At 38.1% G+C, this 15,321-nt stretch overlaps 1 protein-coding gene across 3 annotated transcripts; it reads right to left on the bottom strand.

Annotated features, from left to right (window-relative positions):
• Positions 1-18: 18 nt before the first annotated feature.
• scoca (short coiled-coil protein a) lies at positions 19-6,961 on the bottom strand. 3 transcript variants are annotated; one of them, XM_051901315.1, is made up of 4 exons: positions 6,793-6,961; positions 1,749-1,820; positions 1,566-1,643; positions 19-1,378 (listed from the first exon to the last, which is right to left on the bottom strand). In XM_051901315.1, exons 1-4 carry the CDS (start codon positions 6,854-6,856, stop codon positions 1,236-1,238), a joined length of 357 nt encoding a protein of 118 aa, XP_051757275.1. In that variant the 5' UTR covers positions 6,857-6,961; the 3' UTR covers positions 19-1,235. The 3 variants fall into 3 exon arrangements, with proteins under 3 accessions (XP_051757275.1, XP_051757297.1, XP_051757285.1); XM_051901337.1 differs by lacking the exon at positions 6,793-6,961 and adding an exon at positions 2,381-2,580; XM_051901325.1 differs by lacking the exon at positions 6,793-6,961 and adding an exon at positions 2,313-2,362.
• Between the last annotated feature and the right edge of the window lie 8,360 nt (positions 6,962-15,321).

Here is a 15,321-nt window from a genome sequence, read left to right as displayed (position 1 = left end):
CTAGGAACAGTTTAGTCGTTTGTGCAAAAGCAAATTATTTTATTAAAGGCAAAATATTTACAAAATAAAATGTACACTTTCAGAACAGGCAGGTATAAATTACATAAATGAACAATTTCACAAAAGAAATATTGAACTGAGTGTGAGTATGTAGTGTTGTGGCAGATCCTTCAGTGTCATGTCAATAATTCATACTAAGTGAAGTTTCACATCAGCAAACTCTGAGCAAAGAGCAGAGCATCCAGACTCATAAATGTCGCTAAAGCAGATGCTTTGGAGCAATCAGATCAATATCACTCAGCAACCTCACTTCAGTCTTTGAAAGCAGTAAAAGCTAAGATCCATTTATTTCATCCATTTTACGTCGATCCAAAGGACGTGACCATGAAGAGCGGACTCAATGCTGCAGTTCACACTGTGGTCTATTGATCCTACTCAAAAGATGGCAAGTTTGTCGAGCACTAGTCTGATCTTTTAAGATAAATCCAAGCATGAAAGTGAGTAAATGTAATTCAGTGACTCAAGGCCTCTTAAAATGTACCTAATTAGAGGAAGTCCTTTTAGTTATACTTGTATAAGTTCTTAAGTATGGGTCAGCGGCCAATTTTTATATATGGTAGAATTCAAATTGCATATTTTCTGTGCCAGCTGAGCAACTGTCATTGAGATAACTGGGAATGTGGACCTTGGTTCAAACAAGAAAAAGGCATACTAAGAGAGGGAGGACTAGTTCCTTAGCCTTCATGCAATTTAGTTATGGGATGTCATGCACTTTCAAGGGAACACATCTGGGTGCAGTCTGCTTGCTTTGAACTTCCATTTACATAATACATATTGAATGTAAATGTTAGTGAAAAGCCAAAAAAATCTTTAAAAAAAAACTCAACCAGACTTTGGCTTTCTAGTACTTAAAAATGGTCAAGTCAATGAGAGGGTCTAAGATTGGTTATGTACCTGCTAAGTGAATTATACAGAAGAGGTGGTATTACACCAGCTCTGTACTTATCTGATCACAAAATGCATCATGCATCCTTTTATATCTTGTAACACAGCTAGCTGATAGGGAGAGGCAGCAGCTCAGTCCGTTCAAGTATTACCCAATCCATGCTGAGAGATGCATCAGTATATTTTACAACAAAATAAATACAAAACAAACATCGGCTTATGTACGGGCTAGTAGTTTGAATGTTGGGAAGAGAAGAGATGGATCAATCTGACTTGACACACACGGTCACTTATTTTCGTTTGCTTTTGGTGTCGGTGGTCTGAAACACGCTGGAGGCGGACATGAGGTTCTCTATGTACTGCCCGAGAACCTGGTTCTCCGATTTGAGCTTAAGGTTCTCCTCTTTTACTGCGTCCACACGCGCAGAGAGATCTAATGAAAACAAACAGAAAGCATTAGAGTGCATCACTTAGCTTTTTCTGGCAGCCATTAAGAGTGCCTGAGTGGATCAGTGGAGTCTGGTTAGAGGGAAAACAGCAACATGAAAGGTCTATATTCAGTAACAAAACGGCAACAAGAAACTACTTATACAAGATGCAGGAAAAATATGCTTTTATACCTTCAAGTGTGTGTTGAAGCTCCAACACTTGATTTATGAGTCTCGTCTTCTCCTCTTGCTCAACCTGATTCTCCATATCTCCAGAAAATATACACATAAACATGTGAAACTACTCCAAAGCAATTTAAACTATAATGGAAAACACATTATAAATTATTATAATAAATTGTAAGAGTTATTTACCATCAATCTCACAGTTCATGGTGCTGTACTGGTCCTCTGCTCTGAAGCGCAGGACTGTCGGCTCACCGTCAGCTATAAGAGATATTATCAGTCAATTTGACAAAATATACTTATAATACAAACATTTTCTTATGTTTTGGACATCGTATGGTATTCTTTGAAGTATCACGCGAATACAATGCAAACTGAGAGGTTTTCAAAGTCCATCATTATAAACAGTTGGCTAAGTTAGCTATTGGCTAACAAAACAATCATCGCCTCACATGAATAAATATAGTTCACAGAGAGCTAAGATCGCTGTGATTTAAATGACATGCTTAAAGTGTAATTATATAGCTATAAGTACTCGAGACATAACATTATTGCTCTGGTTTTATAAAGTTTTAACTCGTGCCACGTCCAAAACTCAGTCTCCACTCGTTCTCATGCATTACAGGCCGCTACACCCTTTGTGTTAAGACTCGTGAGGAAAAACGGCTTTAAATGACCCGATAACGAAATTCAGTTTAAATAATTAGCAACAAATAAACTTGGTAAAAGGGCCTTTAGGAAATTAATACACACTAAGACGAAATAAGCATGATCGCATGTGGTAGTGAAGCCCTGAAGTAAACCCAGTCACACAGTCCTACCTGATATAAGAGTAAACCTCTCAACGTTAATAAAGATGTTCAAAAATAATCAGGCCTCCAAAGCAGATGTCAAGGTAATGGTACAGACCGTCCGTTACCTCATCACTTCTCTCTCTTTTTCCTCTTTCACATTCACTCACTACAGAGAAATACCGACAGAGGGAGACAAAGCTCTCTGTAAATATGAGGCTGTTGCACAAAGCAACGCTAGCATGCTAGCTTACTTACTGCATACTGCCCTCTATTTTTTAAAGAACAGTATTTAAAACTGTGTATTATGCAACATAGTAAACAGATTTGGTGTCATTAGAACTATTTTCAAATACATCAATGCTATAAATGTATCATTTATAATAGTTGTGTGCTAAAACAATGGTTTGATAGGTTTTACGTTATTTTGTTTCATAATTGTTTTAATATTTTTATTACATTTTGCTCTCTATAATAGGCTGTTTAATGCCAGATTCCATTGTGACAACTTACCCCCATTACAGTTTGACAACATGTCCTGCTATTGGGGCACAAAAGCACAAGTTTTACATTAACTATATCTGTGTTTTTCTGAGAAATGGAAGTGGAAATGTTCATGTTCAAAAGCTTTTAAACTAGTAACAAATGTGACAACTAGCTTTAGTTTCCCCTTCTCAACATCTCCTTTTGTGTACAGGAAAAAATAAAGTCATACAGGTTTGAAACAACATGAGTGTGAGTAAATGACAGAATTTTCTTCCCTTTCCATCCCTTTAAAAAATAGCACTGAGAGTAGACATGAGTCATCTGAAATATGCAGCCTTTGTTCTACTTACTGCTCTGACCGAAGCTTCATTCACACATGCTCACTGTATGTGTTAGCCTGTCTCTACACAGTCTCTATACACATACTGTACACACTTGCTGACCCTTATGGCAAGTGAGGTTTCTGACATGTGTTGATTCAATGTCTCGCCATTTATTCCTGTATTTGGAAAACTACATGCTGCAGAGCACTAAAGAATTTAGACACTGAGTTCTTGTTCTGCTGCAAGAATATACTTCATAAAGCATCATTTAGAAACCACAAGTTAAATCATTCAGGTCCCACTTTATATTAGGTGTCTTTAACCACTATGTAGTCCTGTATACTTACATCAGAGAAATTGTAAGGTACACTATAATTATTGCATTCATGTTGTATTGCAAAACACTTTTGCTGCTATTGGGATGGAATACAGGTAAGGTTAGTGACAGGTTTGGTGGTATGGGTAGGTTAAGGGGTGGGTTAAGGCGTAGGATAAATAGTGTAATTATAGATGTAACTACAGGTAATTACATACAGATTTGTTTTTGCCATGGGTTGACTTATTCCACAGACAATGCAGAATGAACAATAAGTTAAATGAATGACCACAGAGAACAATCCAACTATACAAACCAAACGTAACCTTAACACAAGATGAAGAACAGAGGAGAACTAAATACTTAAATACAAGGTAATCAACGGAACAGGGAATAGGTGACACTAATCAGGGACTTTGGCAACAAATGAATGACTAGGCAAAACAGACAATGAAAGACAATTATTTGATCCAAAATTCAGTAAAAAAAAGTAAAATTGTGAACAAATTATTACAATTTAAAATAACTTATTTCTATTTTAATATATTTTAACATTTATTCCTGTGATGGTAAAGCTGAATTTGCAGAAGCTCTTACTCCAGTCTTCAGTGTCAAATGATCAATCAGAAATCATTCTGATATGCTGATTTGGTGCTCAGTTAATATCAGTTATTACTGGTGCTCAATTATCAATAATGGTTCTTCTTATTATCAATGTTGAAAACAGTTTTAGCTGCATTATGTTTTTGTGGAAACCTTGATACATTTTTTTTCAGTATTCTTTGATGAATAGAAAGTTCAAAATAACTGCATTTTTAAAAAAGAAATCCTTTACTATCCTGTACTGTTTTGATCATCACTTTTGATTATCCTTGCTGAATAAAACTATAAAAAAAATTCTTACCCCACACTTGAATGGTAGTGTTGTCAGGAGTTAGCGGTAGTGAATTCCACAGAGAAAGAAGTGTTACAAACAAACTAACTTTTAATAAACACTAGGAACACAGAAGCACTACACACTTACAACTTAATATTATCGCAAGACAAAGAACACAGGCAAACTTAAGGGTTTAGATACTCAGGGAGAATAATCAACGGAAAACAGAACAGGTGTAGAATTAACAACCTAGAAAACAAACAAGGATAAAGAACACAGGCGAATGAGCACAGGGAGAACCAACCTAAAACACACTGAAACTAAACAGAACTAAACATAACTGTTAAAACAGGGTGGCGATGATGGTGGGAGGAGTCAGGGAGGGGCCAGGAGCAGGAGGAGCCATATGGGGACGCAGACCACAGCCAGGACAAAGGCCCATGGCAGAGTTGAAGGGGGAAGGAGCCATGGTGGAGATTTGGCAGGTTTAACCAGTAGGACAATATATGGAGACGGAGCCGATGGAGATGAGGCCAAGTGGCACCGATTTAGTGAGCCGCAATGACGAGCATCTGAAGTGGAGCCAGGGTGTCAGAGGACTGAGGTGGAGCCAGTAGGACTAAGGACCAAGTTGGAGCCTGACAGAGTTGAAGGGGTGGAGGGACAAAACGCAGCTGAAGGCCTGGAAGCCCGTGGCCCAGGCAGAGTGACATCTGACCAAGGCGGATCCGGAGGGACAAGGGAGCCCGGTGGAGCCTTAAGGGCGATGGTCCCAGGAGGAGCCGAGGAAAGGGGGAGCCAAGGTGAAGCCGACAGGTCGACGAGCAAGGCTTGGCGGCTGGAGGCGGAGCCAGGGGATCCTCTTGACAAGGCAGAGCTGGAAACCGGAAGACCCAAGGCATATCCACACAGCAGAGTGGAGTCAGAGGAGGAGCCGAGGCACTGAAGGGAGACAGCAGAGGCAGGGCTGAGGAACTGGCTGTTATAGGCAGAGGAGTTGAGAGAGGGAGGCTGAGCGGGATCACTGGAGATGCAGGAGACTTGGAGCTGGACAGAACCAGCGGAGACACAGGAGACTTGGAACTGGGTGGGGCCAGCGGAGACACAGGATATTTGGAGCTGGACGGGAACAGCGGAAACAAGAGACACAGGGAAATATCATCTTCCAATTCCTCATATAATGTAGAGGACAGCTGCAGCTCACCCTCAGCGACGGGAGCATGGGCGTGACTCCACTCCATGCCTTCAAACTCCACAAGAACACCCACAGTGACAGATGATGTAACTGGCTCGTGCACCTGGTCAGACATTCCCTTGGGCTCGGGTTCTGGGATGATAATTGGCACAGTCTTAGTTCCTACTGGCGCTGATATCACAGCAGGCTTGGGCTCCGTGTCTGTGGTGGGCTCTGGTGTACACTCCGTGCAGAGTTTGGGAGGCGGCTGGCTGGGGCTGCTGATGTCCTCCTTAGTGGGGCAGATGGTGAAAGCCGAACCGTTAGTCCTGAAAAACACGCACAGAGAGCTGTCTGGAAAGTTCGTAAGGCACGCCAGGTCTAAAAATTCCTTGGTGTGGTCCTCAAGGCTTCATTGCTCTTGCTCCAGGCAGAGCAGTTGGAACTGCAACAGGAAATCTCAGGAGATGTAATACACAACCACATTAAATGTAAACGACATAAAATGAACAGACAGAACTAAGGGTTAAAATACACAGACAGATTAATCAAGGTAATACAGAACCAGTGCAGAGCTAATTAACAACCAAGGAGACTAACTAGGAAAACAGATGTGCAGGTAGACAGGGAAAACCAAGCACAATGACAATAAAACAGTTACAAGTGTGTTACAATTTCCACAAAAATATTAAGCAGCAAAAACTGTTTACAACATTCATAATAAGAAATGTTTCCTGAGCACCAAATCAGCATATTAAAAGTATTTATATATTAGGATCATGTGACACTGAAGTCTGGAGTAAGACTGGAATAAATCACATTTTAAAATATATTAAAAGAGAAAACAGTTTTATTGTAATAATATTTCACAATATTACTTTTTCTACTGTATTTTTTTTATCAAATAAATTCAGCCTTGGTGAGCATATGAGATTTCTTTTAAAAACATATAAAATATGAATGATTCCATACTTTTGACCAGTACAATGGTCAAAATTGTAAGTACAATGTAAGTACAATGTAAAACATGTATTTACACAATAAGTGCATTGTATCAAACGATTAATTTATATGTAGTTAAATAGTAGGCTATAGTAAAGACACTTAATATAAAGTGGATACATTATTCAGATTACAACTTTCATTTTAATGTGCACCTGCGTGCTTTTTTTCATGCACATTTTCAAGTTACATCACTGATTTGGTTCCTCAAAGAAAAAAAAAAAAGGTTTCAGATCAGCTTTTAGACAAGACATGGAGTCTTACCTGAATCATCAGCTAGTGAGATGTTAGTAAAAGTCCCATCATCTTCATCTACGTCACCCTCCATGACTGAAAGTGTGTGCAAATGTGTCTGTATTGGTGTAGCCTGTTAACAACAACAATTTAATATGTTAAGCACTTTAGTTACATTTCACTGGAAAGGTATTTTCTCTCTATCTAGTTCTCTCTCTTCCTGAAACATTGTGTGTTTATGGTCATACCCTCTCAATTATTCACCATCACCACGGTTACCAACCAGACCTGTGTGGCAACTCCGGTGACAATGCCACAGCAGACTCACAGCAACGCCTGAGAGATCCAAAGTTCACTCGTTCACTTTCTCAGATTACAGTGAGGCCCCCTCCCCCCCACCTTCTCACCCAACGGCGCACACCTTTAACTTTCTCGCGCCATCTGTCTCATTTCATCTGTGCTGCAGTGTGACAATACAGTCTATGAGTGTGACACATTAACTAAAGGAAGTGTCTGATGGCCTCACACAAACAAAACCACATGGCAGCACCGGCTTAGTTGTTTTGCACCTTGATCTGTGTTGTAAAAAGCCCAGAGTATAACTACAAGTTACTGAAAAGACGCGCCATGATGCACTGATTGCACTCTAGGAGCTTTCATTTCATTCTTGTTTCATTTTAGGCTGCAGATGTAAAAATATGTTGTTAGGCTAGTTTCTGACTCTAACACAGTGCAGCAGATAGTGTCTGTAAATGCAACAGTCTCTGTCAGTAGAGAATTTTGTAATGTCCAAAGTGTCCTCATTGTACTTTTGATGGCTACAACAGACTTCATACAAATATATTCTTTTGATGGTCACTTTAAAACTGTTTAACAAATTATTAGTAAATATATTTTGAGAGTATGGGCAGGACCAAGCATGAAAGTGCAGTGTGGGATAAATTATTAAATATTATAATATTTATATTTCTTGGTAAGGATCATCTGTGCAGAATCACCGTATCTGGGTTGGTGAAGTCTAGTCTGTTGCCAACAAAGCTTTGAAAAATCGTCTGACAAGTATGTGTGAAGTGCCTCCTAGTGGTTAAAGCCTGTAAAGCCATAAATTAAAGGAGGAACTGACAGTGTTTTCATCGTCTGTGCTCATGAAACACAGATGTAATGCTTGTCAAAAATAAATAAATAAATAAATAAATAAATAAATAAACATACTTATGCATCACAGCCTTTTACATATTAATTAGGTTAAGTGTTTGTTTGCGCTTTTAATTCTGTCTATTAAATATTATTTATATTTTATTTTTATATTATTCATTTAATTTTATATTATTAATTGTGGCTATTAAATGTCTAGTAATATTAATAAACTTCAAATGACTTCATTGACTTCATATAGACTATAGCTTAAATGGTCAGGTATTATATTTGCTAAAATACTACATGTAATTCCAGAAACTGGTATTGACAATCCCAGCAACACCAATTAATACACAACAATATCACTCCCATAGACTGACCTTTATAGTGATTGCGCCATCATTTTTATGAATACAAAACTAACTCATGTGGTTCAGTTCGATCGTACCTTTGATTATATTTAAGGTAATTGAACAATACGCCATTCCTGCAAATGCAAGCTTATTCAAGCTTAAAATGGTGCTATTTCATATAATAATCTTTTTTTATTGCAAGATCTATGAACCATGTATTTTAGGAGTTGGGGTTTTGGACAGGATGTTCACACTTCCGTGGAAGCCTGGGCATTTACAAGATAGTGATTACATGGCAGAGAAACACAGTTAATGCAAGATTAATGAGCCTAATCAAAACACAGCCACACAGTCTACACTCAGACAAAGCTAAAATATAGCTAAACATAAGTAAATAAAACTAAATATACTGTATGTGATCATACTTAACCATACTTATTTGGCTCAAGTAGTCTTTCTCTTTGAAAGTAAGTACACTGCAATCCCAAAACATTTTGCCCAAAATTATGTCTTTGAAAACTTTATGTTACTTACCAACTGTGGTAACACTTCAGTATAGGGAACACATATAAACTATTAACTACTACTTTTCCCTCAAACTCCTAATTTACTGCTTATTAATAGTAAGTAAGGTAGTTGTTAAGTTTAGGTATTGGGTAGGATTAAGCATGTAGAATAAGGTCATGCAGAATAAGGCATTAATATGTGCTTAATAAGTACTAGTAAATAGCCAATATTCTATTAATATGCATGCTAATAAGCAACTAGTTAAAAAACCCTAAAATAAAGTGTTACCCAAACTGTAGCCTACCATTTAAGTAAATTAAACTAGTTGCAAGTAGACTTTACCTGTTTGTAACTGAAGTATGTTTTTAATCAATTATTTAAACTGAATTGCTTTTAACATATTAAAACATTTGTCACATGATGGGAATTCTGACTAGACTCTATGCAGTGTTATTTTAGTATCATTCAGATATTATAGGCCTAGTTATATCATATTTTGAATTAAATATTGTTTTTATATTTTCCATTTTAATTTCAGACTGCCTTCTGTATTCAAGTTACGAAGAAAGTGAAAACTGTTGTCGCGATAGTTCACAAGAGTTTTACACTTTCTTCGTACTTTGAATACGGAAGGCGGTCTGGTGGAAGCTAGATATTTTACTTCACAACTTGTTAAATATGGATATTTTTTACACAAATGCATCTCTGCACTTCAGAAGGCCTTTATTAACCCCCCGGAGCCGTGTGGAGTACACGTTTATGATGGATGGATGTGGATGGAAGCACTTTTTTTTCAGCTCATACTAGTGACCCCTGTTCATTGCCATTATAAAGCTCGGATGCCTCAGGATATTTATTAATATAACTAATAGTAGTTACAACTTTAGTGATAACTTGGCAGTCAAAACTAGTAAAAAATAAACAATTTATGCCAACAAGTTTAACTTGAGATAGCATTTAAAGCATAAATGTCTCTTCAGATGAAAAGCAGAAACATGACTGACTGAATGAAAAGGAAGAAACAAGGAAATTATAAAGAGAGGATGATGAAGGTTGAGATGGTAAGAATGAGATGAAGACAGGAAAGTGATGCAGGAACAAAATGATACATTGACAGGAGATAAAAAGTTTGACAGATAGAAAATGGCACAATAAGTGACAGAGGGGCAGAATGAAAAATAAACACTAATGGAGATGTATAGGCAATCTCTCGTTCTATCTCTCATTCCTTTCAGACTGCAAAGTTAACAGATGCCCATGGCTGGCAGAGGCTCTCTTGATGCTTGTAAAGGAGGCTCAACCCATCTGCACTGTGCATAAGCACCAGCAACAATCAACCCTGTACAGACCCCAAATCAGCTTTGTGTTTAGGAACACCAGCAGAGCAATGAGAATTAATGTTATTTTTTGACTGCTGCAAGAATAGTAATTAACCATGTTACCAAGCACATGCTGCGACGGGATCTCTCCCTGTACAGCCAGAAATAATGTAATAAGAAGTTAATAACGAGTCAGTTACATTTCAGAAAAAAAATCAGGTAATCACAGCCATGCAATTCAGAACATACTGCTTTTATATGGAAGTTCAATAAACAAGAAGGTAATATTGAGTAACTTATTGCCAGAATATTGACACAATATTGACACAATATTGCCAGGTAGTTTGTGTATTATTGCTCCGCTATTGAAAATAGTTCATAAGAAGCATTAGCAGAATATCTCCAAGCAGATGGCAAGAGGTTTTTCGTTCCTGAATCATTGTTTTGAACAAATCAGTTGCTTGAATGATTCAATGACTCATCAATATAGACAGCTGCATTCAAATATGTGTACTTCAAATATGTATACCTGATATATTCTTTGCGAAAAATAGTTTGTGAAAAGAATAGTATGTCTGAATTCACAGTATTCATAAAACAATAAATAAAAATACCCAGCTACTTTCGGCAAGATTCAGAAGTGTGCACCCAGTGGACACTTTACTTTCCCATGAAGCCACAGGAGAGGCTTTGTGAACGGCAGTGTGACACAACTGACCTGTTAGATCACATGACAATGACAACGTGATGAATGTATAGTACGTCCAGATTACACACATTCATACATATTTTTTTAATGGTCGCAAAGTAAGAGCTTATTCAAAAGAAGTATCTACTCAGAGAACATGCAATTTCAGACGTATCCAGTCACTTGTTTAATTCCTGAACGAATAGGTTGAGTGTAATTCAATGACTCACTCATAAAAACAGCCACTTGTCGCCACCTACTGGCAGAATGAAGTACACATGCAAAAAGGTCACTAAAAACTATCACCAACCAAACAGCTGTATAAAATACTAGGCCTTTTTGCTATTATGCAGTACAGCACACACCTGCATGTGGTGTAACAGTGGTCTGGTTTTCAAACCAATTCTATCTTCCTCTTTTTTCACAAGACATGCAGATCTGTCCTCTCTATCAATGCAAATCACATTGCCAGCCACCGTACAAATGATAATATGCTAACATAGCGCATCCAGACCTTAGGACACACCAGGGAGTGAAGGTGCCCCTGTGCCCACGTTTTGGTCAGCCAAGCCAGGGGAAGAGGAGGCGGCACTGAACCTGGCTCCAGTGCTTTGAGGCGTGACATCCAGCCGAGGTTCAATCTGCCTGCACTGCAAAATGATGCAGTAGAACTGAACCCCAGACATGTTCCAAATCACTTCCCTTCTGTGTAGAGCACGAAATCCCTCAAGATACTTAACAAGACCTTAAGAAAGGAATCTCAAAATGGTCCTGCTTTCTCATCCAATGACACAGACACACATGCTTGCAGACAAAGCAAAATATGTGTGTGTATTAAATACAAAAGTCAAAAGATTGGAAGAAGTGTCTTATGCTCACCAATTTATTTGATAAAAGTACAGTAAAAGAGCAATGATATTGCAAGACCTATTTTTAGTTACCATTTCCACTATAGAACTGCAGCAGGCAGCAGTAATTGAGCAAAAGTGTATGATTATAGGGGTATTCTGAGATATGAATAGTATTTGACTTGTCATGTGATTTGAACATGTCAGCCTCCATTTCAAAATTCATAACATTAAAGGGATAGTTCACCCAAAAATTAAAAGTACCCCATGATTTGCTCACCCTCAAGTCATCCTTTGGTGTATATGACTTTCTTCTTTCAGTCAAACACAGTCAGAGTTATATTAAAAATATCCTGGCTCTTCCAAGCTTTATAATGGGAGTGATTGGAGGATGAGATTTGGAAGCCCAAAAAAGTGCATCCATCGATCATAAACATACTCCACACGGCTCCGAGGGGGTTAATAAAGGCCTTCTGAAGCGAATCGATGCGTTTGTGTAAGACAAATATCCTTATTTAAAACTTTATGAAGTAAAATAACAAGCTTCTGGCACGACAGCCATACACATTCAGCTTGCGTCTAAAAAGTGTTAACTTCCGCGATGTACTACACAATGCCATGACTTTCTACGCCACGCCATGACATACTACACTATGTCCTATGTTATAACACGTAGAACGTCATGTCATTGTGTACTATGTCGCGGAAGTTAACACTTTTTAGACGCAAGTTAAATGCATATGGCTGTCACGCTGGAAGCTCCACATGACGTACACCATGACGTACTACACTATGTCCTACGTTATAATGTGTAGTACGTCATGTCATTAGGGACTTTAAGCAACAGCTGTTGGTGGAACGGCAACCGGAAGTAAACTGTCAACTGCCATAGCTAAGAATGCAAAAATAGCTAACCAACAACAAAGAGAACAGCGTAACGGATCATTTAATCATTTGACATAGTAAAATATAAATTACATTTAAATAAAAGCAAGAGAATAGTTGCTTTTGGCATTAAATGACATACAGATACAAGTAAAATACCACATGACCATAAACATAACATTTACTTCTAATCTAATCTGTCACATATTATCGACTACGGCAAATCAGCTATTCTCCCGTAGTAGACAGTTACAGTTGAACATCAAGAAGTAGCGGTTAAATTCACGCATGCGCAACAGAACGCCAGAATGCCGTTGTATCAGCAGCTGCTGCTTAAAGTCCCTATTGTGTACTACGTCGCGGAAGTTTTTAGACGTAAGTCAAATGCATATGGCTGTCGCACCGGAAGCTCATTATTTTACTTCATAAAGTTTTAAATAAGGATATTTGTCTTACACAAATGCATCGATTTGCTTCAGAAGGCCTTCATTAAAGGGTTAGCTCACCCAAATATGAAAATTATGTCATTAATTACTCACCCTCATGTCATTCCACACCCGTAAGACCTTTATGTTTATCTTTGGAACACAAATTAAGATAATTTTGATAAAATCTGATGGCTCAGTGAGACCTGCATCGCCAGCAATAACAGTCCCTTTTTCAATGCCCCAGATAGCTACTAAAAACGTATTTAAAACAGCTCATGTGACTACAGTGGTTCAACTTTAATATTATAAAGCGACGAGAATACTTTGTGCGCCAAAAATAACAAAATAGCGACTTTATTCCACAATATCTAGTGATGGGCGATTTCAAAACACTGCTTCATGAAGCTTCGAAGCTTTACGAATCTTTTGTTTTGAATCAGCGGTTCAGAGCGCCAAAATCCCATGATTTCAGTAACTGAGGCTTCGTTACGTCATAAGTGTTTTGAAACTTCAATAGTTCAAGTGACTCTGGCACTCCGAACCACTGATTACGGGAGTGGAACAACATGAGGGTTAGTAATTAATAATATAATTTTCATTTTTGGGTGAACTAACCCTTTAAGCCCCCAAGAGTGGCGTGGAGTATGTTTTATGATCAATGCACTTTTTTGGGCTTCAAAATCTCATCAATCACTCCCATTATAACGCTTGGAAGTGGAATTTTTAATATAACTCTGATTGTGTTTGACTGAAAGAAGAAAGTCATATATGGTTTGAGGGTGAGTAAATTATGGGGTAATTTTCATTTTTGGGTGAATTATCCCTTTAAGAACTGTTTCTTAAGCTCCAAATCAGCATATCAGAATACTTTCTGTATCATGTGACACTGAAATCACCTAATTTCCAGTGTATAATGTATTGATGTGTTGTCTGAATATGTTTACATGCTCATGCTGAGAATATGATATGCAGTGTGTAAGAGAGAATTTGGGAGGGTTAGCCCTGGAGAGGCTTCAGGAAGGGGAGTGTGAGGCGTTGTTGCGGCGACACGACAGGAAGAAGCTGTCATTGTGGTGGAGTGCCAGGGCCATCTCTGCAGATGGTCTCTATGACATTATGACGTCATCTTCCTCTCCTGACAGAACCTCCACCCGTAAATCCACATGCAAATACAAGTAAACAAACTCTTGTTTTAACATCCAGTGTTTGAGCTTTCAGATACTCATTCTGAAACATCAGCCATCACAGACTATAATGCAATGTAACTTTTGCTCATATGATAAAGCAAAAATGGTTGAATGACATTACACAAGGTATTAATGTTAACGTGGACTTTTCATGCCTGGTTTTGGTTATGCTGTTATGGTCAATATTGGGCTCACTGCAATTGGACAAAACTTTGGGTGGTTCTCCACCAGGGGCCTGGGGCCCACTAGGGGGCATCAGCAAACTTCCAAGGGGCCTCAAGGTGACTTAAAATGATTTAAGACAAACAATAAGACAAAACAATCATTAAACAATTAAAACAGCAAAAAATCAAGATAGTCCTTATTTTGATTAAACGTTTTTTCTTTAAAGAGCAGGGTTTCCACTGTCTTTAAAAACTTGAATATACTGTATGTGGAAAGTTATTAAAAGTGTGATTTGTTAAAAATATTTTTAAAAATCGTCATCCAGTAAATTATGAATGACTAGAAAAATTATAAGGCCTTTGAATATTGTTGTGGACAATAGATTCTCAAAAACGAATAACCACTACTCTAAAGTCTGACTTTCAACCAGATTTCTGCTGTGGACCCCTGGTGGTCTGTAAAGGTCCAGCAGGCTATTTGTTGCCCTACATCAGGGGTGTCCAAACTCGGTCCTGGAGGGCCTGTCCTGCAGAGTTTTGCTCTAACTTACCACAACACACCTGCCTGGAAGTTTCCTGTATGCCTAAAAACCTTGATTAGCTGGTTCAGGTGTGTTTAACTGGGGTTGGAGCTAAACTCTGCAGGACAGTGGCCCTCCAGGAGCAGGATTGGACACCCCTGCCCTACATAGACAACAGAGGAATGGCTTACAAATATTATATACATTTCAAAAATAATTTATTTTAATAATAATTAACAATACAATTTATTATTTAAAATAAATAATAATATATAAGATTTAGTATCTTTACGGTTGAAGTGGTGAAGTTTGAACCCCTGCTCTATAGCACCAGAAACAGGTCTATTAACATTCTGACTGATGTTCCAGTATTGTCATTCTCCCTTCTGTGTTCTCTCGCTACATTTTTAAGAGAGGACCAACATATGAGAGCAGTTTAACAACCCACTTTCTCAACAACCCACCCTCTAATCAGTCAAGGAAGCTTCAGTGAACACTCTGAATGACCATCTTGGAAGTTTA

Source organism: Ctenopharyngodon idella, chromosome 1 (assembly GCF_019924925.1).
Source record: "Ctenopharyngodon idella isolate HZGC_01 chromosome 1, HZGC01, whole genome shotgun sequence".
NCBI lineage: Eukaryota > Metazoa > Chordata > Actinopteri > Cypriniformes > Xenocyprididae > Ctenopharyngodon > Ctenopharyngodon idella.
This window is presented reverse-complemented; position numbering and strand designations above follow the sequence as displayed.

Bases quoted from the DNA above. Each gene is read 5' to 3' on its own strand.
- scoca (XM_051901315.1), bottom strand. From the start codon at position 6,856: ATGGAGGGTGACGTAGATGAAGATGATGGGACTTTTACTAACATCTCA. The intron at 1,821-6,792 runs GTAAGACTCCAT...TATCTCTTATAG, and splicing joins CTCACTAGCTGATGATTCAG to CTGACGGTGAGCCGACAGTC. The intron at 1,379-1,565 runs GTATAAAAGCAT...TGTTTTCATTAG, and splicing joins GCTTCAACACACACTTGAAG to ATCTCTCTGCGCGTGTGGAC.